This window comes from Ceratotherium simum, chromosome 15, assembly GCF_057802395.1.
Source record: "Ceratotherium simum simum isolate JZ-2026a chromosome 15, ASM5780239v1, whole genome shotgun sequence".
Lineage (NCBI taxonomy): Eukaryota > Metazoa > Chordata > Mammalia > Perissodactyla > Rhinocerotidae > Ceratotherium > Ceratotherium simum.
Window position 1 is genome coordinate 24,425,465 of NC_141914.1, and position 25,642 is coordinate 24,451,106.

A 25,642-nucleotide genomic window follows, 5' to 3' on the forward strand; every position below is an offset into this window, starting at 1 on the left:
GAAAATTAAGAAAACCCTAGCACCTACTGGCCAAAACAAGAAAGATTAGACTTTGTGTTGTTTGCAATTAAAAAGAAAGAAGATCCCATACACTGAAAACTACAAAACATAGGAAGAAATTAAAGACGACATAAATTAATAGAAAGTAGTCCCATGTTCACGGATTAGAAGACAATATTGTTGTGATGGCTGTACTCCTCAAATGGATGTACAGATTCAATGCAATCTCTATGAAAATTCCAGCTGTATTTTTTGCAGAAATTGACAAGCTGATCCTAAAATTCATGTGGAAATGCAAGGGACCAAGAATAGCCAAAATAATCTTAAAAAAGAACAAAGTTGGAGGATTCATACTTCCAAACTTACTACCAAGCTAGGTGATCATAATCAAGATTATGTAGTTCTAGTTTGAGGATAGACATATAGATCAACAGAATAGAATTGAGAGTATAGAAATAAACCCTTCCATTATAGTCAATTCATTTATCACAAGGATGCCAAGAGAATGGTGAAAGAACAGTCTTTTTAACAAATGATACTGGAACAAGTGGATATCCACAAGCAAAAGAATGAAGTTGGACCTCTACCTGACAAAATATATAAAAACTAACTTAAAGTGGATCAAAGACCTAAATTTAACAGCTGGCACTGTAAAGCTCTTAGAAGAAAACATAAGTGTGAATTTTTGTAACTTTGTATCAGGCAATGGTTTTTTAGATTTGACACCAAAAGCACAGTGAAAAAAGAAAAAATTAGGGTGGACTTCATCAAAATTAAAATTTGTTATTCTTAAAAGACACTATCAAGAAATTAAAAAGACAATCCATAGACATGGAAAAATATTTGCAAATCATATATCTTCTAACAGACTTGTATCCAGAATATATAAATAACACAACTCAAAAATAAAAAGACAATAATCCATTTTAAAAATGGGGAGAGGGGGGCTGGCCAGTGGCGTAGTGGTTAAGTTCGGGGGCTCCACTTCAGCAGCCTAAGGTTTGCAGGTTCAGATCCCAGGCACAGACCTGTGCACTGCTTATCAAGCCATGCTGTGATGGTGTACTGTGTATAAAATAGAGGGAGATGGGCACAGATGTTAGGCCAGGGCCAATCTTCCTCAGGAAAAAAAGGAGGATTGGCAACAGAGGTGAGCTCAGGGCTAATCTTCCTCACCAAAAAAAAAAAGGGGGGGGGAAGGATTTGAATAGGCATTCCTACAAGAAAATGTGCAACTGGCTAATTAGCACATACAGAGATGCTCAACATTATTAGTCATTAGCTAAATGAAAAGCAAAATGATAAGGAGATGCCACTTCACACCCACTAGGATGGCTATAATAAAAAATACAGACAAAAGCAAGTGTTAGCAAGGATGTGGAGAAAATGGAACCCTCATATATTGCTGGTAGGGTTGTAAAATGATGCAGCTGCTTTGGAAAGTAGTTTGGAAGTTTTTCAAAAAGGTAAGCATAGAGTTACCATATGACCACAAAAATGTGTACATAAATGTTCATAGCAGCTAAGAAGTGGAAATAATCCAGATGTTCATTAACTGACAAATGAGTACACAAAAATGGTATATCCATGCAATGGAATATGATTAAGCAATAAAAAAGGAATGAAGTATTGATACATAGTACAGCATGGAAGAACCTTAAAAGCATTATGCTAAGTGAAAGAAGCCAAATACAAAAGGGTATATATGTATAATTTTATTTATACAAAATGTCCAGAAGAGGCAAATCCATAGAGATAGAAAGCAGATTAGTGGTTGACAGGAGTTGGAGGGAAACTGACTACTACTAATGGTTATGAGGTTTCTTTTTGGGGTGATGAAAATGTTGTGGAATTAGATAATGATGATGGTTGCACAACTGTGAATGTAATAAAAACTTCTGAATTGTACACTTTAAAAGGATGAATTTTATTGTGTGTGGATTATATTTCAATTTTAAAAATCAGTAATAAACAAGAGGGTTATTACTTTAAAGACTTGCACTTCCAATAGTGATGGAGTAGGTATTTCAGACCAATAGTCTCACTCAGTATGTGTAGAAAAGCTAAATGGAATGTATATTTTCTAGAGACTATATAGATCTAATATAATGTGGAATTTAATCTAAAATATAGTCTTCCTGAAGTCTTTGGAGATCCAACAAGATTGTTAAGAATTACCAGGAAACAGGAGGATGCAGGCCCAGGGAAATGAGCCCAATGTTTGGAGCTACTTTTCCCTTGAGGCTTTTACCAATTCTGGAGGGAACAGCTGACAGCAGCTCGACACTACGGAGACAAGAATTAGAGAGCACCAGGGTGGTGAACCTCATGAGCAACCCCCTAGCTTTGGGTTAGGACCTTGAGTGTCTGCACCCTAGGAATATGGGTAGACAGAATTATGAAGTAGACAGGCTTTTATTGGGACTGCAGCTTAGTTTTGAATCATTGGTCTCTAAAATTGGATTGAGCTGATTCCAGAGTGCTATGCTTCAAAGATCCTAGCAGAAGCAAACAAATATCTTTCCTAGAAGAAATAGCCTCATAAGCTTCAAAGTATGTTTATGTTGGAGCAGTGTACCCAAATCTAGCAGTGTTGCTTTTGAAATGTAGAAAGGCATACCGAGCAGTGTATCTTTTCTTAGTGGTGTGGGTTGAAAGGTGCATCAACTTGGTCTTTACTAACAGGCTCTAGACCTTTACCACCAGAAACTTGACTGAGGTGGTAGGTCCTATAATTTTGTAGTTATTTTCCACTCTCTGGCATACATGTATCATCCCAAGACATCTAACCTAAGGCATATACTATCTTTTCTTCAGGTCCCATCAGTATAAGGTCATCAATAAAGTGGATCACTAAAAAAAAAAAGAAAAAGGTGGATCACTATAATGTTCTCTGGAGTGTCAATATATTAGATCTTTGTAGGCCAAGAGTCAGCAAACTTTTCCTGTAAAGGGCCAGATAGTAAATATGTAGGTTTTACAGTCCATATGGTCTCTCTTGCAGCTACTCAACTCTGCTGGTGTAGCATGAAAACAACCAGAGACAATATGTAAAAGAATAGGTGAGGCTGTGTTGCAGTAAAACTTCATTTACAAAAATAGGCGATGGGCTGGATTTGGCCTGTGGGTCATAGTTTGGCAACCCCTGCTATAGACTAATCTCTGCCACAGAGTTGATATAACCTAGCGGTCTTATGGTAAATGTGCTGATGTCTCTATCAGGTAAAAGCAAAATGCTTCTGATTTTCTCTGTTTATTAGCATATAGGAAAAAGTGTTAACAAATTAGTACCTGATTTATTCCATAAGAGGACTGCATCTGGAAAAGCATGTGCACTTGGAACCGATAGTAATCTATTGTCATCCTCCAAGAGGCACCCATTTTGGAGACTTAAACTGGAGAGTTAAATGGGCGTGTAATAGGAATCACCGTCCATGCATCTTTTAAGCCTTGGATGGTAGCACTGATCTCTGCAGTTACCCTAGGGATTAATATTTTGATGATATTTGGGGAGCTCCAAGACTTCTATTGGCCTTTCCTTCTCCAGTAGTTCTAATTGCGTAGGTTTGGCAGTCAACGTTGCTAAGAAAAACTGTCCATTAATATACACATTCAGGATCTGGGAGAATAATCTTAATTTGGGCTAGGGGTCCAACTTGACCTATCAGGAAGCAGGCTCTGTTAGAAACTCCATGTACTTCCGTAAGTCCCCACTCTTGCCTGTAGACTGCAGTGGTAGCCTGCATCACCAAACAGCAGACACTTGGAAAATGGGGAGAATCTGGGATTTGTTATTGTTTCAAGAAAGAGAAGAGAGAAAGAGAGAGAAAGAAAAGGTTTGAGAAAGAGAAGTTTTTAAAGTAATTCACAACTAGAACTTATTTTAATATTAACTTTAAATTTGCTTTTTTTAAAAAAATTTTTGTTTATTGCAGTGACATTGGTTTATAACATTGTATAAATTTCAGGTGTACATCATTATACTTCTATTTCTGCATAGATTACATCATGTTCACCACCCAAATACTAATTACAACCCATCACCACACACATGTGCCGAATTATCCCTTTTGCCTTCCTCCCTTCCCCCCTTCCCCTCTGGTAACCACCAATCCAATGTCTGTCTCTGTGTGTGTGTTTGTTGTTGTTATTATCTACTACTTAATGAGTGAGATCATACAGTATTTGACCTTCTCCCTCTGACTTATTTCACTTTGCATAATACCCTCAATGTCCATCCATGTTGTCACAAGTGGCTGGATTTCATCGTTTCTTATGGCTGAGTAGTATTCCATTGTGTATATATACCACATCTTCCTTATCCATTCGTCCCTTGATGGGCACTTAGGTTGCTTCCAAGTCTTGGCTATTGTGAATAACGCTGCAGTGAACACAGGGGTGCATGTATCTTTACGCATTGGTGTTTTCAAGTTCTTTGGATAAATACCCAGCAGTGGAATAGCTGGATCATATGGTAGTTCTATCCTTAATTTTTTGAGGAATCTCCATACTGTTTTCCATAGTGGCTGCACCAGTTTGCACTCCCACCAGCAGTGTATGAGAGTTCCCTTCTCTCCACATCCTCTCCAACACTTGTTGTTTCCTGTCTTGTTAATTATAGCCATTCTGACAGGCATGAGGTGATATCTCATTGTAGTTTTGATTTGCATTTCCCTGATAGTTAATGATGTTGAACATCTTTTCATGTGCCTTCTGTATATCTTCTTTGGAGAAATGTCTGTTCAGGTCTTTTGCCCATTTTTTAATTGGGTTGTTAAGTTTTTTTGTTGTTGAGATGCATGAATTCTTTATATATTTTGGAGATTAAGCCCTTATCAGATGTATGGTTTGCAAATATCTTCTCCCAATTGTTAGGTTGTCTTTTCGTTTTGTTGATGGTTTCCTTTGCTGTGCAGAAGCTTTTTAGTTTGATGTAGTCCCATTTGTTTATTTTTTCTGTTGTTTTTCTTTCCCGGTCAGACATGGTGATTGAAAATATGTTGCTAAGACCGATGTCAAAGAGCATACTGCCTATGTTTTCTTCTAGAAGTTTCATAGTTTCAGGTCTTACATTCAAGTCTTTAATCCATTTGGAGTTAATTTTTGTGTATGGTGTAAGGTAAGGGTCTACTTTCATTTTTTTGCATGTGGCTGTCCAGTTTTCCCAACACCATTTGTTGAAGAGACTTTCTTTTCTCCATTGTATGTTCTTGGCTCCTTTGTCAAAGATTAGCTGTCCATAGATGTGTGGGTTTATTTCTGGGCTTTCGATTCTATTCCATTGATCTGTGTGTCTGTTTTTGTGCCAGTACCATGCTGTTTTGGTTACTATAGCTTTGCAGTATATTTTGAAACCAGGGAATGTGATACTTCCAGCTTTGTTCTTTTTTCTCAGAATTCCTTTAGCTATTCGGGGTCTTTTGTTGTTCCATGTAAATTTTGGGATTCTTTGTTCTATTTCTGTGAAAAACGTTGTTGGAACTTTGATAGAGATTGCATTGAATCTATAGATTGCTTTAGGAAGTATGGACGTCTTAACTATGTTAATTCTTCCAATCCAAGAGCACGGAATATCTTTCCATTTCTTTGTGTCATCTTCAATTTCTTTCAGCAATGTTTTATAGTTTTCGGTGTACAGATCTTTCACCTCTTTGGTTAAGTTTATTCCTAGGTATTTTATTCTTTTTGTTGCAATTGTAAATGGGATTGTATTCTTAATTTCTCTTTCTGCTACTTCGTTGTTAGTGTATAGAAATGCAACTGATTTTTGTATGTTGATTTTGTATCCTGCAGCTTTACCATATTCGTTTATTACTTCTAAAAGTTTTTTGATGGGTTCTTTAGGGTTTTCTATATATAAAATCATGTCATCTGCAAATAGTGAGAGTTTCACTTCTTCCTTTCCAATTTGGATCCCTTTTGTTTCTTTTTCTTGCCTGATTGCTCTGGCTAGGACTTCCAGTACTATGTTAAATAGGAGTAGTGAGAGTGGGCATCCTTATCTGATTCCTGTTCTTAGAGGGATAGCTTTCAGTTTTTCACCATTGAGGATGATGTTAGCTGTGGGTTTGTCATATATGGCCTTTATTATGTTGAGGTACTTTCCTTCTATACCCATTTTATTCAGAGTTTTTATCATAAATGGATGCTGTATCTTGTCAAATGCTTTCTCTGCATCTATTGAGATGATCATGTGATTTTTATTCTTTATTTTATTAATGTGGTGTATTACGTTGATTGATTTGCGAATGTTGAACCATCCCTGCATACCTGGAATAAATCCCACTTGATCATGGTGTATAATCTTTTTAATGTATTGTATGCATTTGTTGCATTTTGTTGTGGATTTTTGAGTCGATGTTTGTCAGTGATATTGGCCTGTAATTTTCTTTTTTTGTGTTGTCCTTGTCTGGTTTTGGTATCAGGGTAATGTCGGCTTCGTAGAATGAATTAGGGAGCTTCCCCACCTCCTCAATTTTTTGGAAGAGTTTGAGAAGGATAGGTATTAAGACTTCTTTGAATGTTTGGTAGAATTCACCAGGGAAGCCGTCTGGTCCTGGACTTTTATTTTTGGGGAGGTTTTTGATTACTGTTTCAATCTCCTTACTGGTGATTGGTCTATTCAAATTCTCTATTTCTTCTTGATCCAGTTTTGGAAGGTTGTATGATTCTAAGAATTTATCCATTTCTTCCAGATTGTCGAATTGGTTGGCATGTAGCTTTTCATAGTATTCTCTTATAATCTTTTATATTTCTGAGGTGTCTGTTGTAATTTCTCCTCTTTCATTTCTGATTTTACTTATTTGAGCCTTCTCTCTTTTTTTCTTGGTGAGTCTAGCTAAAGGTTTATCAATTTTGTTTATCTTTTCAAAGAACCAGCTCTTGATTTTATTAACTTTTCCTGTTTTTTTTAAGTCTCTATTTCATTTATTTCTGCTCTGATTTTTATTATTTCCCTTCTTCTACTGATTTTGGGCTTTGTTTGTTCTGTTTTTCCAGTTCCTTTAGGTGCATTATTAGATCGTTTATTTGAGATTTTTCTTGTTTGTTGAGCTAGGCCTGTATTGCTATAAACTTCCCTCTTAGAACAGCTTTTGCTGTATCCCATAAATTCTGGCATGTCGTATTTTCATTTTCATTTGTCTCCAGGTATTTTTTGATTTCTCCTTTGATTTCTTCGTTGACCCAGTTGTTGTTCAGTAGCATTTTGTTTAATCTCCACATATTTGTGGCTTTTCTGATTTTCTTCCTGTAGTTAATTTCTAGTTTCATACCATTGTGGTCAGAAAAGATACTTGGTATTATTTCAGTCTTCTTAAATTTATGTAGACTTGTTCTGTGGTCTAATATGTGATCAATCCTGGAGAATGTTCCACATGCATTTGAAAAGAACGTGTATTCTTTGGTTTTTGGATGGAATGCTCTGTATATATCTACTAGGTCAGTCTGTTCTAGTGTGTCATTTAACGCCAATGTTTCCTTATTGATCTTCTGTTTGGATGTTCTATCCATTGGTGTAAGTGGAGTGTTAAAGTCCCCTACTATTATTGTGTTACTGTCTTTTTCTCTTTTTATGTCTGTTAATAATTGCTTTATATATTTAGGTGCTGCTATGTTGGGTGCGTAGATATTTACAAGTCGGATTGTTCCCTTGATCGTTATGTAATGCCCTTCTTTGTCTCTTTTTACAGTTTTTGTTTTAAAGTCTGTTTTGTCTGATAGGAATATTGCTACCCCAGCTTTCTTTTCATTGCCGTTTGCGTGGAGTATCTTTTTCCCTCCCTTCACTTTCAGTTTGTGAATGTCTTTAGGTCTGAGGTACGTCTCTTGTATGCAGCATATATATGGGTTTTGTTTTTTTATCCAGTCAGCCACCCTGTGCCTTTTAATTGGAGCATTTAGTCCATTGATGTTTAAAGTAGCTATTGATAAGTATGTACTTACTGCCATTTTTTAACTTTTTTTTCCTCAGTGTTTTAGTAGTCCTCTGTACAGAATTGATGGTCTTTAGTTTGACCTCTGTCTGAAAGCTCTACTCTTTAACTCCCCTCCTCCCTCATTTTATGTTTTTGATATCATATCTAACCTCTTTTTTGTGCTTTTGTATCCATTACCCTCTTATCATGGAAATAGATAATTTTTCCTATTTGTGGTCTTCTCTTTCCCCCTAAAATCAGTCCCTTTAACATTTCTTATAGCACTGGTTTCTTGGTGACAAACTCCTTTAATTTTTGCTTGTCTGGGAAACTTCCTCTCTCCTTCCATTTTGAATGATAACCTTGCCGGGTAGAGTATTCTTGGCTGTAAGTTTTTTCCTTTTAGCACTTTAAATATATTGTGCCACTCTCTTCTAGCCTGTAAGGTTTCTGCTGAGAAGTCAGCTGATAGCCTTATGGGGTTTCCTTTGTATGTAACTTGTCTTTCTCTTGCGGCTTTTAGGATTCTCTCTTTATCTGTAATTCTGGACATTTTGATTATGATGTGTCTTGGTGTGGGCCTCTTTGGGTTTATCTTGTTTGGTGCTCTCTGTGCTTCCTGTACCTGGATGTCTGTTTCCTTTCTTAGGTTAGGGAAGTTTTCATCTATTATTTCATCAAATAGATTCTCTGCCCCTTTGTCTCGCTCTTCTCCTTCTGGGACACCTATAACACGGATATTAGTGTGCTCGATGTTGTCCCAGAGGTCCCTTAGACTGTCCTCACTCTTTTTAATTCTTTTTTATTTTACCTGTTCAGCTTGGGTAATTTCTTCTAGTCTTTTGTCCAGCTCGCAGATCCGTTCTTCTGTATCCTCTACTCTGCTTTTGAGTCCCTCTAGTGAATTTTTCATTTGCAGTATTGTATTCTTCATTTCTGATTGGTTCTTTTTTATATCTTCCATTTCTTTGTTGACATTCTCACTGATTTCATCTATTCTTCTCCCCAGATCAGTGAGCATCCTTAACACTCTTTGTTTGAACTCTCTGTCAGATAGGTTGCTCATTTCTGTTTCACTTAGTTCCTTTTCTGGGGTTTTGTCCTGTTCCCTTACTTGAAATGTATTCCTTTGCCTCCTCATTTTGCCTCTTTCCCTGTGTTTGTGTCTGTGTATTAGGTAGGTCAGCTACGTCTCCTGCTCTTGGATAGGTGACCTTATATAAGTGATGCCTTAGGAGGCATGCAGTGTGTTTCCCTCAGTTCTCAATGTTCCAGGAGTGACCCCTATTTGGGCTATATGTGTCCTTCTGTTGTGGCGTGTTTTCTCTCCCTGTAGGTGCCCAGGGAGGCTGAGTTATGCTCCTGGCCAGCTGTTGTAATGCTCAGCTGCTTGTAGTTGTTGTGGGCCCTTCAGTCTCTTTATTGGGTGTGGGAAGCCCCAGCACAGTTGGCTGCAAGTTCTAATACCACATTTGTGTTGCAGTATTTCTTTTAAGTGAGTAGGCCCCCAGTGTGGCAGGTTGTTAGGCTCAGGGGCTTACAATTGCTGTAAGTCTCCAGCCTTTAGGTCTCTTGTCAGCTCTCTGAGGATTGCAGCTGAGTGCAGCTGGCCTCAGGCATGAGAGCACCCAATTGTTTCAGGCTTTGGAAGGTGGGGCAAACCCCCTATGTGGGTCTTTGAGAAGCACAAGTCTTCTGCAGCTGACAAGCCCTGCCGCCCACAGGTCCACACACACAGTCAACACAGTCCTGCCCCGTGTGTGTGCCCCGACCTCCTGAAGTGGACCCCATCTCTCCACGGTGGGAGCCCCACACACTCCACCATCGCCCCACGCTCTTCACCCTCTCCTTGTGCACGCCCTGCCCCACTGAAGTGGGCTCAGTCGCCAGGCTGCAGAGAATCCAGTCACCAATCTATGCAGGCCCACAAGTTGCCTGAGGGCTTGTTGTTGGGTGCGGCCAGTCCCTAGGGTGGGCTCCCTGCCCTGGCTGAGCTGGATTAAATTGGTGCTCTAGTGGGTGGGGCAGACCCTGGGCTAGCAGGCCCCAGGGAGAACTCCAATGGTGTCTGTGTCAGCACGCCCACACCAGGCCACAACAGTGGCTGCCACCAATGTCCCAGTCCCTGGAGAGGTCTCACCTCTCACTGTGATGCACTCAGAGCCTATCAGGTGAGTCTATTTTCCCCAAAGGGCTGTGCACCTTTCTTTCTGGTGATTTTAGGTTGCTTTCTGAAATGGGTGAGTTTGCATGTGGGCCCTTTAAGAACTGGTTTTAATTTCTTTGTGAACCAGCTTTTCTGGGGGTACTTTCCAATGTTTTAGTAGCAGGCAAAGTCAGATATTATGCCACTCGTCTCGATTGTGCTGGGTCCACAAAATGCCTACAGCAGGAGCGCTCCCCGGCTCAGGGCCCCACTCCTCCAGGGAGGGCTGCGTACCTCTGGGCTGCTCCTGGGCGGCTGTGAGGCACTGCGGCTCGTGAAGGCAGCGTTTTTTCTCTCCAGAAGGGAGTTTCTGCCTCTTCCACCTTGATTAGGATTGTCCCTTGTTGCAGGAGTTCCTCTTATCCAGTTTTCAGTTCTGTCTCAGGTAATTTTTCCAAGAGTAGTTGTAAATTGGCTGTGTCCATGGGAGGAGGTGAATTCAGAGTCTGCTTATGCCGCCATCTTGACTTCTCCCCCCTAAATTTGCTCTTAATCCAGACTAAGCCTGCATATTTCTGTAGTCTATAAAAAAATATATTTTCTTGTTTTGTTTTTTACTAAATAAAATTATTTACTTTATTTTGGGATCAGATTAATAGTTATTTGATAAACATTACTTTTTAGGCCTTTTTGTCCATTACAATATCTTACTTTTGATTTCTGTTTCTTGTATTTCTTGACTTGTTTCTCTTTCTAACCTTTTGATTCCTGTCCCCACATTCTGGCATGAATGCGTTCTTTGCCATATTATTATTTTCTGAAATCTGCAAATGTTATGCTGCCAATCATGGGGTCAATATGTTAAATACTATGTCCTACTTTTACTTTTTTTGTTTTCTTTTTTAAATATTTTATTATGGAGAATTCTAAACATATACAAAGTAAACAAAATAGTATAGCTAACCCTTATGTACCCATCACCCAACTATAATAAGCTTATCAACATTTTGCCATTCTTTTTCATCTGTACCTCCGCCACTCCCCACTCATCCACTTGAAATTTCTATGGTTCTTTCTTTTCAGAAAGAAATTGGCACATATTGAAATGCACAAATCTTTGCTATATGGTTTCAACAAATGAATACATTTATATAAACCACACTGTGTTTTAAAATGTAGATTTTATTATTATTCAGGTATGGAAAGGCCAACAGATCAGGAGACGACTGCCATTGAAAAGATAGTTTGTTATACTTACAGATCCCAAGAGAAGAGGAAGTGCCAGTGTCAGTCAGGAGGCAAAGGAGTGGGAGGAAAATGTGGACAAGAGCCTTCATTGTGATTTCCCCAGGAAGGACTGGAGAGGCAGTCCTTAGGATTGGCTGGTTTGAATACTTTTAGCAGGCTCTGGGACGTAGGGCTGTCCTTAGTTGTTTGATACCTGACCCTGGGGTGATTTGGGCAGGGGAGTAGTGGCCCTGGGTGTGAGAGCCCCTTAGAGGAGCTAGTTAGGAGTGTGGGCTCTGGATTAGGGATTTGCTTATGAAAGGCACTCTTGCAGGCGAGTTGTTTGCTGTCTCTGGGAACTGGATAGCCCTGGGAGTAGCAGTCCTCTAGGGTCAGCAAGACCCCAAGATGTCAAAACATCAAAAATACAGAATAAAAAAACATAACTAATACCTACCCCTATCACAATATAGAACATTTCCATCTCCCCAGAAGGTTCCTTTGTGTCTCTTCCCAATCTGTGCCCCTCTCCAGACAACCACTGTTCTGATTTTGTCACTTTAAATTAGTTGTTTATTCTAGAACTATATAACAAAATTATATAGTGTGACTCTTGTGTTGAGCTGCTTTTGCTTAGCACAATGTCATACATATATGTTACATGTCTCCATAGTTTCTTCCTTTTTATTGCTGAGTAGTAGTCATTGTATGAACATACCACAATTTGTTTATTCGTTCTCTTGCTGATGGACTTTAGCTTGTTTCTAGTTTTTGGTTATTGTAAATAAAGTTACTACAAACATTCGTCTTTGGTGATATGTTTTCATTTCTCGAGTAAATATTAGGAGTGGAATTGCTAGGTCAAAGGTTAGGTGCATTTTTAAAAAATTTATTTATTGAGGAAACATTGGTTTATAATATTATATAAATTTCAGGTGTATGTCATTATATTTCGACTTCTGTATAGATTACATCATGTTCATCACTGAAAGTCTAATTACCATCCATCACCATACAAATGTGCCCTTTTGCCCTTTTACTCCTTTCACTGCCCCCCCCCCCCGGTAACCACCAATCTATTCCCTGTGTCTACATGTTTGTTTATTGTTTCTGTTTTTTTATCTTTTACATATGAGTGAAATCATACAATATTTGGCTTTCTCTGTCTGACTTATTTTGCTTAGCATAACACCCTCAAGGTCCATCTGTGTTGTCGCAAATGGCAAAATTTCATCCTTTTTTATGGCTGAATAGTATTCCATTGTATGTATATACCACATCTTCTTTATCAATTCATCCATTGATGGGCACTTGGATTGCTTCCACATCTTGGCTACTGTGACTAGTGCTACGATGAACATAGGGATGCATAAATCTCTTTGAATTGTTGATTTCATGTTCTTTGGATAAATACGCAGAAGTGGAATAGCTGATTCATATGCTAGTTCTATTTTTAATTTTTCGAGAAATCTCCATACTGTTTTCCATAGTGGCTGCACCAGTTTACATTCTCACCAGCAGTGTATGAGGGTTCTCTTTTCTTTACATCCTTTCCAACACTTGTTATTTCTTATCTTTTTGTGTGTGTGTGTGTGTGTGTGTGAGTAAGATTAGCCCTGAACTAACATCTGATGCCAACCCTCTTCTTTTTGCTGAGAAAGATTGGCCCTGGGCTAACATCTGTGCCCATCTTCCTCTACCTTTTATGGGACGCTGCCACAGCATGGCTAGACAAGCGCTGTGTTGGTCCGTGCCTGGGATCTGAACCTGCGAACCCTGGGCGGCCAAAGCAGAGCGTGCAAACTTAACTGCTATGCGACTGGGCCGGCCCCTATGTCTTGTCTTTTTAATAATCGCCATTGTGGTAGGCGTGAGGTGATATCTCATTGTAGTCTTGGTTTGTAGTTCCCTAATAAATAGTGATCTTGAACATCTTTTCATGTGCCTGTTGGCCATTGTATATCTTTGGAAAAATGTCTGTTCAGATCCTCTGCCCGTTTTTCAGTCGGGTTGTTTGTTTTTTTCTTGTTGAGTTGTATGAGTTCTTTATATATTTTGGATATTAACCCCTTATCAGATAGAAGATTTGCAAATATCCTCCCAATTGGTAGGTTTTCTTTTCATTTTGTTGATAGTTCCTTTGTTGTGCAGAAGCTTTTTAATTTGATGTAGTCCCATTTGTTTATTTTTTCTTTTGTTTCCCTTGCCTGAGGAGACATGATATTCAAAAAGATACTGCTGAGACTGATGTCAAAGAGCATACTACCTGTTTTCTTCTAGGAGTTTTATGGTTTCAGGTCTTACATTCAATTCTTTAATCCATTTTGAGTTAATTTTTGTGTATGGTGTAAGATAATGGTCTACTTTCATTCTTTTGCCTGCGGCTGTCCAGGTTTCCCAACACTATTTATTGAAGAGACTTTCCTTTCTCCATTGTATGTTCTTGGCTCTTTTGTTGAAAACTAGCTGTCCATAGACGTGTGGTTTTATTTCTGGGCTCTCAATTCAGTTCCATTGATCTGTGTGTCTGTTTTTCTGCCAGTACCATGCTGTTTTGATTACTATAGCTTTATAATGTATGTTGAAGTCAGGGAGTGTGATACCTCCAGCTTTGTTTTTTTCCCTCAGGATTGCTTTGGCTGTTCGATGTCTTTTGTTGTTCCACATAAATTTTACGCTGCTTTGTTCTATTTCTGTGAAAAACGTCATTGGAATTTTGATAGGGATTGCACTGAATCTGTTGATTGCTTTAGGAAGTATGGATATTTTGACTATGTTAATTCTTCCAATCCATGAGTATGGAATATCCTTCCATTTCTTTGTGTCATCTTCAATCTTTTTCAACAGTGTTTTACAGTTTTAAGTGTACACGTCTTTCACCTCCTTGGTTAAATTTATTCCTGGGTATTTTATTCTTTTCATTGTGATTGTAAATGGGCTTGTATTCTTGGTTTCCCTTTCTGCTATTTTGTTGTTAGTGTATAGAAATGCAACTAATTTTTTATGTTAATTTTGTACCCTACAACTTTATTGTATTCATTTATTATTTGTAATAGTTTTTTGGTGGGTTCTTTAGGGTTTTCTATATATAAAATGTCATCTGAAAATAGTGACAGTTTCACTTCTTCCTTTCTAATTTGGATCACTTTTAGTTCTTTTTCTTGCCTGATTGCTGTAGCTAGGACTTCCAATACTATGTTGAATAAGAGTGTTGAAAGTGGGCATCCTTGTCTTGTTCCTGTTCTCAGAGAGATAGCTTTTAGTGTTTCACTGCTGAGTATGATGTTGGCTGTGGGTTTGTCATATATGGCCTTTATTATGTTGAGGTACTTTCCTTCTGTACTCATTTTATTCAGAATCTTTATCAAAATGGATGCTGAATCTTGTTGAATACTTTACTTTCTCTGCGTCTGTTGAGATGATCATGTGATTTTTATTCTTCATTTTGTTAATGTGGTGTATCACATTGATTGATTTGCAGATGTTGAACCATCCTTGTATCCCTGGAATAAATCCCACTTGATCATGGTGTATGATCCTTTTAATGTATTGTTGTATTTGATTTGATAATATTTTGTTGAGGATTTTTGCATATATGTTCATCAGCAATATTGGCCTGTGATTTTCTTTTTTTGTGTTGTGCTTGTCTGGTTTTTGTATCAGGGTAATATTGACCTCATCGAATGAGTCAGAAAGTGACCCCTCCTCTTCAGTTTTTTTTGGAAGAGTTTGAGAAGGATAGGTATTAAATCTTCTTTGAATGTTTGGTAGAATTCCGTTGGGAAGTCGTCTGGTCCTGGACTTTTGTTTTTTGGGAGTTTTTTGATTAGTTTCGATCTCTTTACTGGTGATTGGTATATTCATATTATTGATTTCTTCTTGATTTACTTTTGGAAGGTTATATAATTCTAAGAATTTACCCATTTCTTCTAGATTGTCCAATTTGTTGGCATGTAGCTTTTCATAATATTCTTTATTATAATCCTTTGTATTTCTGTGCTATCTGTTGTAATTTCTCCTCTTTTGTTTCTGATTTTATTTATTTGAGCCTTCTCTCTTTTTTTCTTAGTGAGTCTAGCTAAAGGTGTGTCAATTTTGTTTATCTTTTCAAAGAACCAGCTCTTCGTTTCATTGATCTTTCCTATTATCTGTTTAGTCTCTATTTCATTTCTTTCTGCTCTGATTTTCATTATTTCCTTCCTTCTACTGATTTCAGGCTTCGTTTGTTCTTTTTTTTTTTTTAGTTCCTTTAGGCATAATGTCAGATTATTTATTTGAGACTTTTCGTGTTTCTTGAGGTACACCTGTATTGCTATAAACTTCCCTCTTAGTACCCATAGATTTTTTTGCTGTATCCCATAGATTTTGGTGTGTCATATTTTCATTTTTATTTGTCTCTGCATTTTTTGATTTCTCCTTTGATTTCTTTGTTAATCCAATAGTTGTTCAGTAACGTTTTGTGTAATCTCCACATATTTGTGACATTTCCAGTTTTCTTCTTGTAGTTGATTTCTAGTTTCATACTGTTGTGGTCAGAAAAGATACTTGATATTTCATTCTTCTTAAATTTTTTTTTTTTTTTTTTGGTGAGGAAGATCAGCCCTGAGCTAACATCCATGCCAATCCTCCTCTTTTTGCTGAGGAAGACCGGCCCTGAGCTAACATCTATTGCCAATCTTCATCCTTTTTCTTTTCCCTTCTTCTCCCCAAAGCCCCAGTAGATAGTTGTATGTCATAGTTGCACATCCTTCTGGTTGCTGTATGTGGGACACCGCCTCAGTATGGCCAGACAAGCGGTGCATCAGTGTGCGCCCGGCATCTGAACCCAGGCCGCCAGTAGTGGAGCGTGTGCACTTAACCACTAAGCCATGGGGCCGGCCCCCAGTCTTCTTAAATTTATTGAGACTTGTTTTGTGGCCTAATATGTGATCTGTCCTGGAGAATGTTCCACGTGCATTTGTAAAGAATATGTGTTCAGCAGTTTTTGGATGGAATGTTCTGTATATATATATATTAAGTCCATGTGGTCTGTCATTTAAGGCCAATTTTTTTTTTTTCCAGTGAGGGAGATTGGCTATGAGCTGACATCTGTGCCCTTCTTCCTCTATTTTATATATATGGGACACCGCATTTATGGAACTTAACCACTACACTACTGGACTGGCCCCAGGGTCCAATCTTTTTTTGTTTATCTCCTGTCTAGATGATCTATCCATTGATGTAAGTGGGGTATTATATCTCCAACTATTATTGTGTTAGTCAGTTTCTCTTTTTATGTCTGTTAATATTTGTGTATTTTGGTGCTCCTGTGTTGGATGCATATTTACAAGTGTTATATCCTCTTGTTGATTGTTCTCTTTATCATTATGTAATGCCCTTGTTTGTCTCTTGTTACAGTTTTTGTTTTAAAGTCTATTTTGTCTGATGTAAGTATTGCTACCCCAGCTTTATTTTCATTTCCATCTGCATGGAATATCTTTTTCCATCCCTTTACTTTCAGTTTTTTAGTGTCTTTAGCTCTGAAGTGTATCTCTTGTATACAGCATATATATGGGTCTTATTTTTTTTTTAAGTTTTCTTTCGTCTATTTATCTATTTCCACGTTGTTTTCTTTCTTTCTTTCTTTCTTTCTTTGGTAAGGAAGATTGACCCTGAGCTAACATCTGTCGCCAGTCTTCCTCTTTTTGCTTGAGGAAGATTGTCCCTGAGCTAACATCCATGCCAGTATTCCTCTATTTTGTATGTGGGATGCTGCCACAGCATGGCTTGATGAGCAGTGTGTAGGTCTGCACCCAGGATTCGAACTTGTAAACTCTGGGCCGCCAAAGCGGAACACAGGAACTTAACCACTCCACCACCAGGCTGGCCCCAGGTCTTACTTTTTTAATTCATTCAGCCACTCTTTTGATTGGAACATTTAGTCCATTCCATTTAAAGTATCTATTGATAAGTATTTATTTATTGTCATTTTGTTACTTTTTTTCTGGATGTTTTTGTAGTTCTTCTCTGTTCCTTTCTTCTTCTCTTGCTTTCTTCCCTTGTGATTTGATTACTTTCTTTAGTGTATGTTTGGGTTCCTTTCTCTTTATTTTTTGTGTTATAGGTTTTTGGTTTGTAGTTACCATGAGGTATATCATAACCTATGTAAATAGCAGTCTATTTTAAGTTGATAGTCTCGTAAGTTTGACTTCTAACTAAAAGCCCTCCACTTTTACTCCCCCTGCACGTTTTATGTTTTTGAAATCATATTTTACCTCTTAATTTTGTGTATCCCTTAACCTCTTATCATAGATACAGATGATTTTAGTACTTCTGTCTTTTGACCTTAATATTAGCTTTATATGTGGTTGATCCACGAACTTTACTGTACATTTGCCTTTACCAGTGATATATGTTTTTCTATAGTTTCCTTATTCCTATTTGTGACCTCTTCTTTTCCACTTAAATAAGTCCCTTCTTTAAGGCTAGTTCAGTAGTGATGAACTCCTTTAGTTTTTGCTTGTCTGGAAAACTCTTACCTCTCCTTCCATTCTGCATGATAACCTTGTGGGTAGAGTATTCATGGTTGTAGGTTTTTTATCCGCCAGCACTTTGAATATATCATGCCACTTCCTTCTAGCCTGTAAAGTTTCTGCTGAAAAGTCAGCTGATAGCTATATGGGGTTTCCTTTGTATATAACTTGTTGCTTTTCTCTTGTAGCTTTTAGGATTCTCTCTTTGTCTTTAATTCTTGACATTTTAATTGTAATGTGTCTTTGTTTTGGCCTCTTTTCATTCTTCTTGTTTGGTACTCTCTATGCTTCCTGTACCTGGATGTCTATTTCCTTCCCCAGGTTAGGGAATTTTTTAGCTATTGTTTATTCAAATATGTTCTATGCCCCTTTGTTTCTCTCTTCTTCTTCTGGGACCCCTATAATGCTGATGTTAGTATGCTTGATGTCCCAGAGGTCCCTTAGACTGTTCTCATTCTTTTTAAATTCTTTTTTCTGTTCAGCTTGGGTGATTTCCTCTACTCTTTCGTTCAGATCACTGATCCACTCTTCTGTGTCATCTACCCTGCTGTTGATTCCCTCTAGTGAATTTTTCATTTCCATTATTGTATTCTTCAGCTCTGATTGGTTCTTTTTTACATTTTCTAATGCTTTGGTGAAGTTCTCACTGTATTCATCTATCTTCTCCCCAGTTCAGTGAGCATCCTTATGACCATTAGTTTGTACTCTTTATCAGGTAGAATATCTCTGTTTTGTTTAGTTATTTTTCTGAGGATTTGTCTTGTTCTTTAGTTTGGAACATATTCCTTTGTCTCCTCATTTTGCCTACTTCTCTGTGCTTATTTCTCTGTATTAGGTAGATCAGCCGTGTCTCCTGATCTTGGAAATGTGGCCTTATGTAGCAGATGTCTTATGGGGCCCAGAAGTGTGCTCCTCTCTTGTCACTCATGCCAAATGCTCCAGGGTTATCCCTTGTGTGGGCTGCTTGTGTCCTTCTGTTTTGGCAGGGCTGCTATTGCTGTAGGCACACGGGTGGACTGGGTTGGCCCCTGAGCTAGCTGGTTGTGAGGCCCAGCCTTGTGTGGCTGCTGTGGGCACATTATTGGGTGTGGCAAGACCCTGGAATGTCTGGCTGTGAGGTCTGGTAGCATACAACTACTACAGGTTTGCTGGTGAACAAGTCAGGCCCTAGTGTGACTGGTTGCTAGGCCCCAGGGGCACATAACTGTTGCAGGCCCCTGGTGTGGCTGGCTGCATGGCCTAGTGGCACTTGGCTGCCTCAGATGCACTGGTGGGCAGGGTAGGCTTCCGGTGTGACAGCGTACAACCATTTCAGTCATTGCTAGATGGGAGAGATCTTCTATATGGCTGTTTTCAAGGCCCAATGGTACAAGTCTGCTGGTGGGTGGGCCCAGTCCCTAAGGTAGACTGCCTTTGCTGCCTGGCTGCGCTTGATTGCCTTGCGTGCTCTAGTGGGCAGGGCAGGCCAGTGGACTAACAGGCTAGAGGAAGGATTCTGATGGTGCCTGCCAGTGTGTGTCAGCATGTCTGAACTAGGTCACAATAATGGCTGCCACCAGTGTCTCAGTCCCTGGAAAGTGGGCCCAGCCACCTCCTGCCTCTCTGTGCTCCGAGCTTATTAAGTGAGTCCCTTTTACCAATGGACTATGCACTCCTCTATCTGATGTTTTTGTGCTGGTTTCCAGATCATCTGAGTCTGCGTGTGTGCCCTGTAAGAGCAGGTTTTCCTTTCCCTGAAGTTCTTTAGTTTTCTGGGGTGTATTCCTCATTGGTTTTCAAAGCCAGGTATTTTGAATCTTGTCTCCCTTGTGCTGGATCTAAGGGCTGGGGTGCCTCATGTGGAGCTCAAATTCCCTACTCCTCCAGGAAAAGCTTCATACCTTTGAGATGGCTCCTGACTGTGAAGTGCTGCAGCTAGGGTGTGATTTTCTCCTCAGCAGGGCTGTATCTCTGCCTCTTCCTCCCCTGTCTGTGTTGTCTCTTGTTTTGGAGGTTCTTTTCATCTAGTTTCCAGATCTCTGTCAGAGGAAATTGTTCCACAAGTAGTTGTAGGTTTGTTGTGTCCATGGGAGGAGGCAAGTTCAGGATCCTCCTATGCTGCCATCTTCCAAACTCTGAGGTGCATGTTTAACTCTTTAAGAAACTGCCAGTTTTCTAAAGTAGTTTTACCATTTTGTAATCCCACAAACAATGTGTGAGAGTTTCAATTGCTCCACATCCTCACCAACATTTAGTGTTGTCAGTCTTTTTAATTTTATATCCTGCTTTTATTTTTTAAAAAACATTCACGGAACTCTAATACAGTTTTCTCAGTTTCTTTGACACCTCTATTTTTAGGATAAATACTTGGTTAATTGGCCTTTTTCCCATCTGTGTAATTTTTTAGACAATTTGTCAGTTGCCTGAAAATGCTGCTTTATTTGACTAGAGCCCCACAAGGTGAATAGATTTCCCAATCTCTCTCTTTCAAACGCATACGCACACCCACGTCCACACCCACACACACCCACACATACCTCACAATCTAACAGATATTTATGGTTTTCTTTTTCTCTAAAGTATTATGCTAAATATTGTGGGGCATTTTATAAAGAGAGTAAACACATTATTGGCTTTCAAGATGGAAAAAGGAAATACAAGCCAAAAAAATACAAGGTAGAATGTGATACATGCTCCAAAAGAGGTAAAAAGGAAGTACCACTTTTAGGCTTTGGGGCCTTGAAGGACATGCAGGCTTTTGTGACAGTTGGTGATGATAAGAAAGAGCCTCTCTGGTGAAAAGAATAGTGTTTTTATACATACAGTTAGTTTCATTTAGTCTTAATTTAGTATAAATTATGCTCATTTAGATGGAATTGACTTGAATTTCTCTTTTATGTTTCAAAACCTGTTTCTCCAGATACTGTGGGCATCTTTGAATGACTGTACCTTCTGAATTTTGTCTTTGATTCAGAGCACAGGCACTGTGGTATTAGGGCGAGGTCTGAGGTTTAGAATGGCACCATCTTTTTGAATCCTCACAATGACTGTTCTGGTACTCTACTTCATCAATTATTTTCCCTTTTTCTTGACTGTTCTATTTCTTCTTCACTGAATTTTTTTATTCCACCTATAAATGTATTCACATCTCTCTCCTCCACCCCATTACAGGGGAAAAATAATTATTTCTCAATTCTATTTTATCTGTCAAGCTGTCATCTTATTTTTCTCTCCTTTAACTGTGGTAGTATTGGCTTACTGCTTTTCTTTCTTACCATCACCAGTTATTTAACCTCTTGCAGTCTGAATTTTGCCTTCAACCACTTTTTCTGAAACTATTTTCTTAGAAAGGGTCAACAACCATCTCCAAGTCAATAAATCTAACAATCTTGCTTTTTCTTTTTCAGTTCAGATTGTCTTTGGCCTGTCGACAGGCACTGTTAGCCATGTCTTTCTTCTTGATGGTCTCTCCTTCCTAGACTTCTGTGGTTCTTTCCTCTTCTGGTTGTCCTACATCTATCTTCCCTGATTCCTCTTCCCCTCATAAAGGTATTTTTTACCAAGGATTTGCCCTTGGCCCACTTCTTTCCTTGGTGATCTCATCTAAACCCTTGCCTTCAAATGCAGACCTCATCTGTTTCTCCAGCTCTACTGCTCTTCTGTTCTTCAGTTGCTTGTTAAACGTGCCCCACCATCACCTCAAGTCTGATATTTTAAAATGTCCCCATTTTCAATCAAACCTGAGATTCTTCCACTGGGTCTGTTGATAGCACCCTTATCTTTCCAGTCAGCTATGCTTAAAACCTTGGCATTTGCTTTGATTTTTTTTTTCCTTTTTGTTTCCCACATCTAATTAGTTGGCAAGTCTAATCGTTTTAGCCTTTGTAATGTCTCTCACCTCTTTCTTCTCCATTTCGCCTCTCATTGTCCAAATTCAGGGCCTCATTTCAGCCAGCCTTTTGCTATGACTCCCTCATGAACTCCCTAATATAGAATTATAGAAAGAGCATGAGCTTTGCAGTCAGACAGACCCAAGTGATAGTTGTGAAGATGGCACTTACTAGCTGTCTGATTTATAGCAAATTATTTAAACTCAATTTACAGATGAGAAAATTCAGACACAGGGAAGTTAGTCATTCCTACCTCATGAAATACCCCACTTTGAAGGATAAATGGGACAATGTGTGCCTAGGGAGAAGGCCTTGAGAAAATATTATTTCTTTCTCCCTACTTTTAATGTCTTTACGACGCATTGATAGATTAATATTCTTTAAGCATAGCTTTAATCATATCAGTCTCTTGCTCTTCAGTGTTTCCCCATTGTCTAATTTGCCCATATTTTTTAACCTAGTATTTCAGACTGTTAATTTGCTTCAACCTCCCTTTCTGACCTTATTTCCTCCTACTCTTCATAAACATCCTTTTGAGCCAAGCAAAACCGCTAGCAATGCCCAATAGCAAAGTTGTTAACAGCATGAATTCTAGAGTCAGGCTGCCTGGATTTAAATCCCAGTTCATTTACTTACTTTGGGCAAGTTACTTAATCTCCCTAAACCTTAGCTTCCTGTCTGAAAAACCTGGGATAATTATAGTGCCTACTGCATTGGGTTCTTGGAGGATGAAGTAAGATCATGTAAATGAAGCACTTGGTGCTGGCACATTGCCTGGCATACTGGTAGCAGCCTCTATTAGTAGGAGTAGTAGAGGTGGTAGAGGTGATCGTTGTTGATGTTAGTATTTACTTCTCCCATTTCCATTTCCATGCTCATGTTCTTTTCTCTGCACGGAATGCAGTTCTTCCCATTTGTACCTATCTAAATTTTATCCATCTTTAAAGAGCTTCCCTGGTTTTCTTACTGCTCCTGTGTCACCACCTTCCCCCTAGTTATCTTTCCTCTTCAGTATTCCTTAGCTCTGTTAGTTTAGAATGCTTGTTACCTTCATATGCTTATCTGTCTGTCCATTTATCTTTAAAAGACTAAAAGTGCGTCAAGAGCAGATTGTGTAATTCATTTTTTGTATCTTCTAAAGCATAACATCTTACACAGAATCGTGCCAAAAAGTATTTGCTCAGTAAATATATTTATTACCTATAACCAATAGCCCTTTGATTCCAAGGGATTTACTCTTTCTTATTTAGGAACTTTTGTAAACTCTCATTAATCATTGGTACGTTTTGGGAAAAATTTAATTTTGTGATGAAAATGCCATTATTGGGCTCAAGGAGACTAATTAAAGGAAAGGCATTGTAGCAGAAGACAGTAGCAAAAACAAAACAAAAACTGACCAGGTGACATTGCTTTGGATTCAGCAAAATTATTTTTTTTTCTTCGTTTGTTATTGTTCCAAATCCACTCTGTACCTAACAGTGCTATCATGATGCTGAATTGAAGTGTGAAGTAAGCACTTGTGGATAACAATGGATCTAAAATCTGTTTTCCTGAAATAAAAAATAGCATATATAACATAACACATTAAACTATGATTAAATATCTCATTCAGTTTCTTAAAATGAGAAATTGTCCTTAAGGAATATTGCCCTCGTATTGTGTGCAGATGGAGTTTTCTCTTGGTAACTATTCCCACAGGTCGGGGGAGGGGGTGGCATGGGATTTGGGGAATCTCTAGTTTGAGAATTTCTTTCCCACAGTGATTTGGCTCAGCTTCAGCCTGTCCTTCAACATAATGCATGCCTTGTCTTTATTAAAGGAGGCTTGTCATTTGCTTTCATGCCTTTAAAAATATTTCTGATCATTTTGAATTAATTTATAAATTGTATACTGTCATTATAAACAGAGTACTCCGAGGCCAAGAGGCAAGTGTTAGAAACTTAATAAATATTTAATTTATATGGACATTTATTTCTTAAATAGATATTGATCAACACATTAAAATGATAATATTTTTCCATTCAGGAATGGCCATACCTTACTTGACCATAAAAAGCTAACGTTTTTGAAGTTATAATACAGAATATTATTTGGGTTTTTTGGTAAGATAAACTTGTTTTGTATACTTTACAAGTGTGATTTATATAATCTGTTCATTGTCAGGTGGTTGTATGCTTGAGGCCCATATTAAGGATTTCTTTTTCCTATCCAAGGCTAGTTCTCCCTTACTACTGAGGGGCAGGTGGGGAGAGAAGGAAGAGGGATATAAAACATGACTAGTTGGTAGACCAACTGGATATATTTTTATTTTTTATTTTTTTGCTGAGGAAGATCGGCCCTGAGCTAACATCAGTGCCCATCTTCCTCTACTTTATATGCGATGCCGCCACAGCATGGCTCGACACGTCGTGCAGCGGTGCGCGCCTGGGATCCCAACCTGTGAACCACGGGCCGCCGCAGTGGAGCACACGCACTTAACTGCTTGTGCCACCGGGCTGGCCCCTGATTGGATTTATTTTTAAATTGTGAGTTTTTTTTTTTTCTCTACTGATATAAAACTTGATATAATACTTTACAAAGACATTTAATTTTTTATTTTCATATCAAAATCTCAAGGAAATTATTTGAGAGACCAAGTAGTCAGCTTGGGCACAGAAGAAATTTAAGAAAATGTTATTCCACATTAGCATTTTCTGATGAACTTGAGGAATAAATATTTTTTTGTGATATGTGGATTTTTGTTTTTTATGAACTGTTTAGGGAAGCTTTTCTGTTAGAATGGCTGAATGTAAGTTGCAGAGATTTAAGCCCTTCCTTATGTTAATGTTCTACCTCATTAACTTCATTGTTAGGGCTTTTACACTTCAGTGATTTAAATAAAATGATCTAGATGTAGTTCTGTTGTCCTCTCTTTCCCTCTGTCTCCCTTTTGAGGTCTAGATGATTATGTTTTTAGTTTTGTGTTTCCATTTAGACTCTGTTGTTAAATTCTATTAAGCACAGGTGATGGTGATGGAGGGAAGCTATTGTATTAAATGTCTTATGCTACTGCATCCCTGACACATAAGGGAATGTGTTTGTAAAGACAAACGGGTCACTTCTCCAACTGGTATTTCATCATTTTTACCTTCAAGTGGTCTTCAGAGACCAGAAACTGCATAGCTGTAAGACTCAATTCTATTGTGGCATTCAGATCAGTGATTATATATGAGCTTTCACATCTATCCCGTAGTATTTATAGCCCTGGAACCCAAATAAGAGAGGGCTTTGCTTAAAAAGCAAGCTATCTCTGTCCTCAAAAATGTTTTCTAAGCATTTTCAAAAAAGTAGGAATTATGCAATGAATTACCAAGCAAAGTCACCTTTGCAGATATTTGCAACTACTTGCCAACGGTAGACATATTTAGGCAGTCAGATTTTTTCCTACATGATTGACTGCTAGATGTGAGCATGCCTTAGCACTATATACCCCAAATGCAAGTTAGATGTCTGTTAAAAATGTAGAGAAAAACAAGTTAATTTAACTTGAGTTCAGGGGGTGAAGCTTTCTTGTTGTCAGATATTTTGCATTTTTAAAAAATATTTAATTACTAAGATATATTATTAAATAATTTTATGAAGATTAATCTATATTTGACCCATTTAAATTGAGCAGTGAATTTCATTTTACATAAGGTATTGACATGAGATATTGATGTTCATTTCTAACCATTTCTTTTATTTTCTAGCTCACCAGCGACTGGAACCAGCAACTCTGTCAGGGATTGTGGCATTTATCCTTAGTCTTTTATGTGGAGCTCTGAATTTAATTCGAGGCTTTCATGCCATAGAAAGTCTCCTGCAGGTACTGTGCTATTTTTGCAATTTCAGGTGACTGTGCCTATTGATTCTATTTGTGACACAGTTGATTCGAATTGATTTGGGTATTAGTACAACTTACAAGGCGTGCTGAGATTCTGTGTTCCTTATACC

At 38.3% G+C, this 25,642-nt stretch overlaps 1 protein-coding gene across 4 annotated transcripts in view; it reads left to right on the top strand.

Annotated features, from left to right (window-relative positions):
- The window catches only part of SEC22A (SEC22 homolog A, vesicle trafficking protein), a 73,241-nt gene that overhangs the window by 23,759 nt on the left and 23,840 nt on the right, over nt 1-25,642 (top strand). For all 4 annotated transcript variants that reach the window (XM_004424497.3, XM_087439711.1, XM_087439710.1 and 1 more), the window contains one exon: nt 25,399-25,514. In XM_004424497.3, the coding sequence (XP_004424554.1) occupies nt 25,399-25,514 (116 nt within the window). The remainder of the gene's footprint in view (nt 1-25,398; nt 25,515-25,642) is intronic.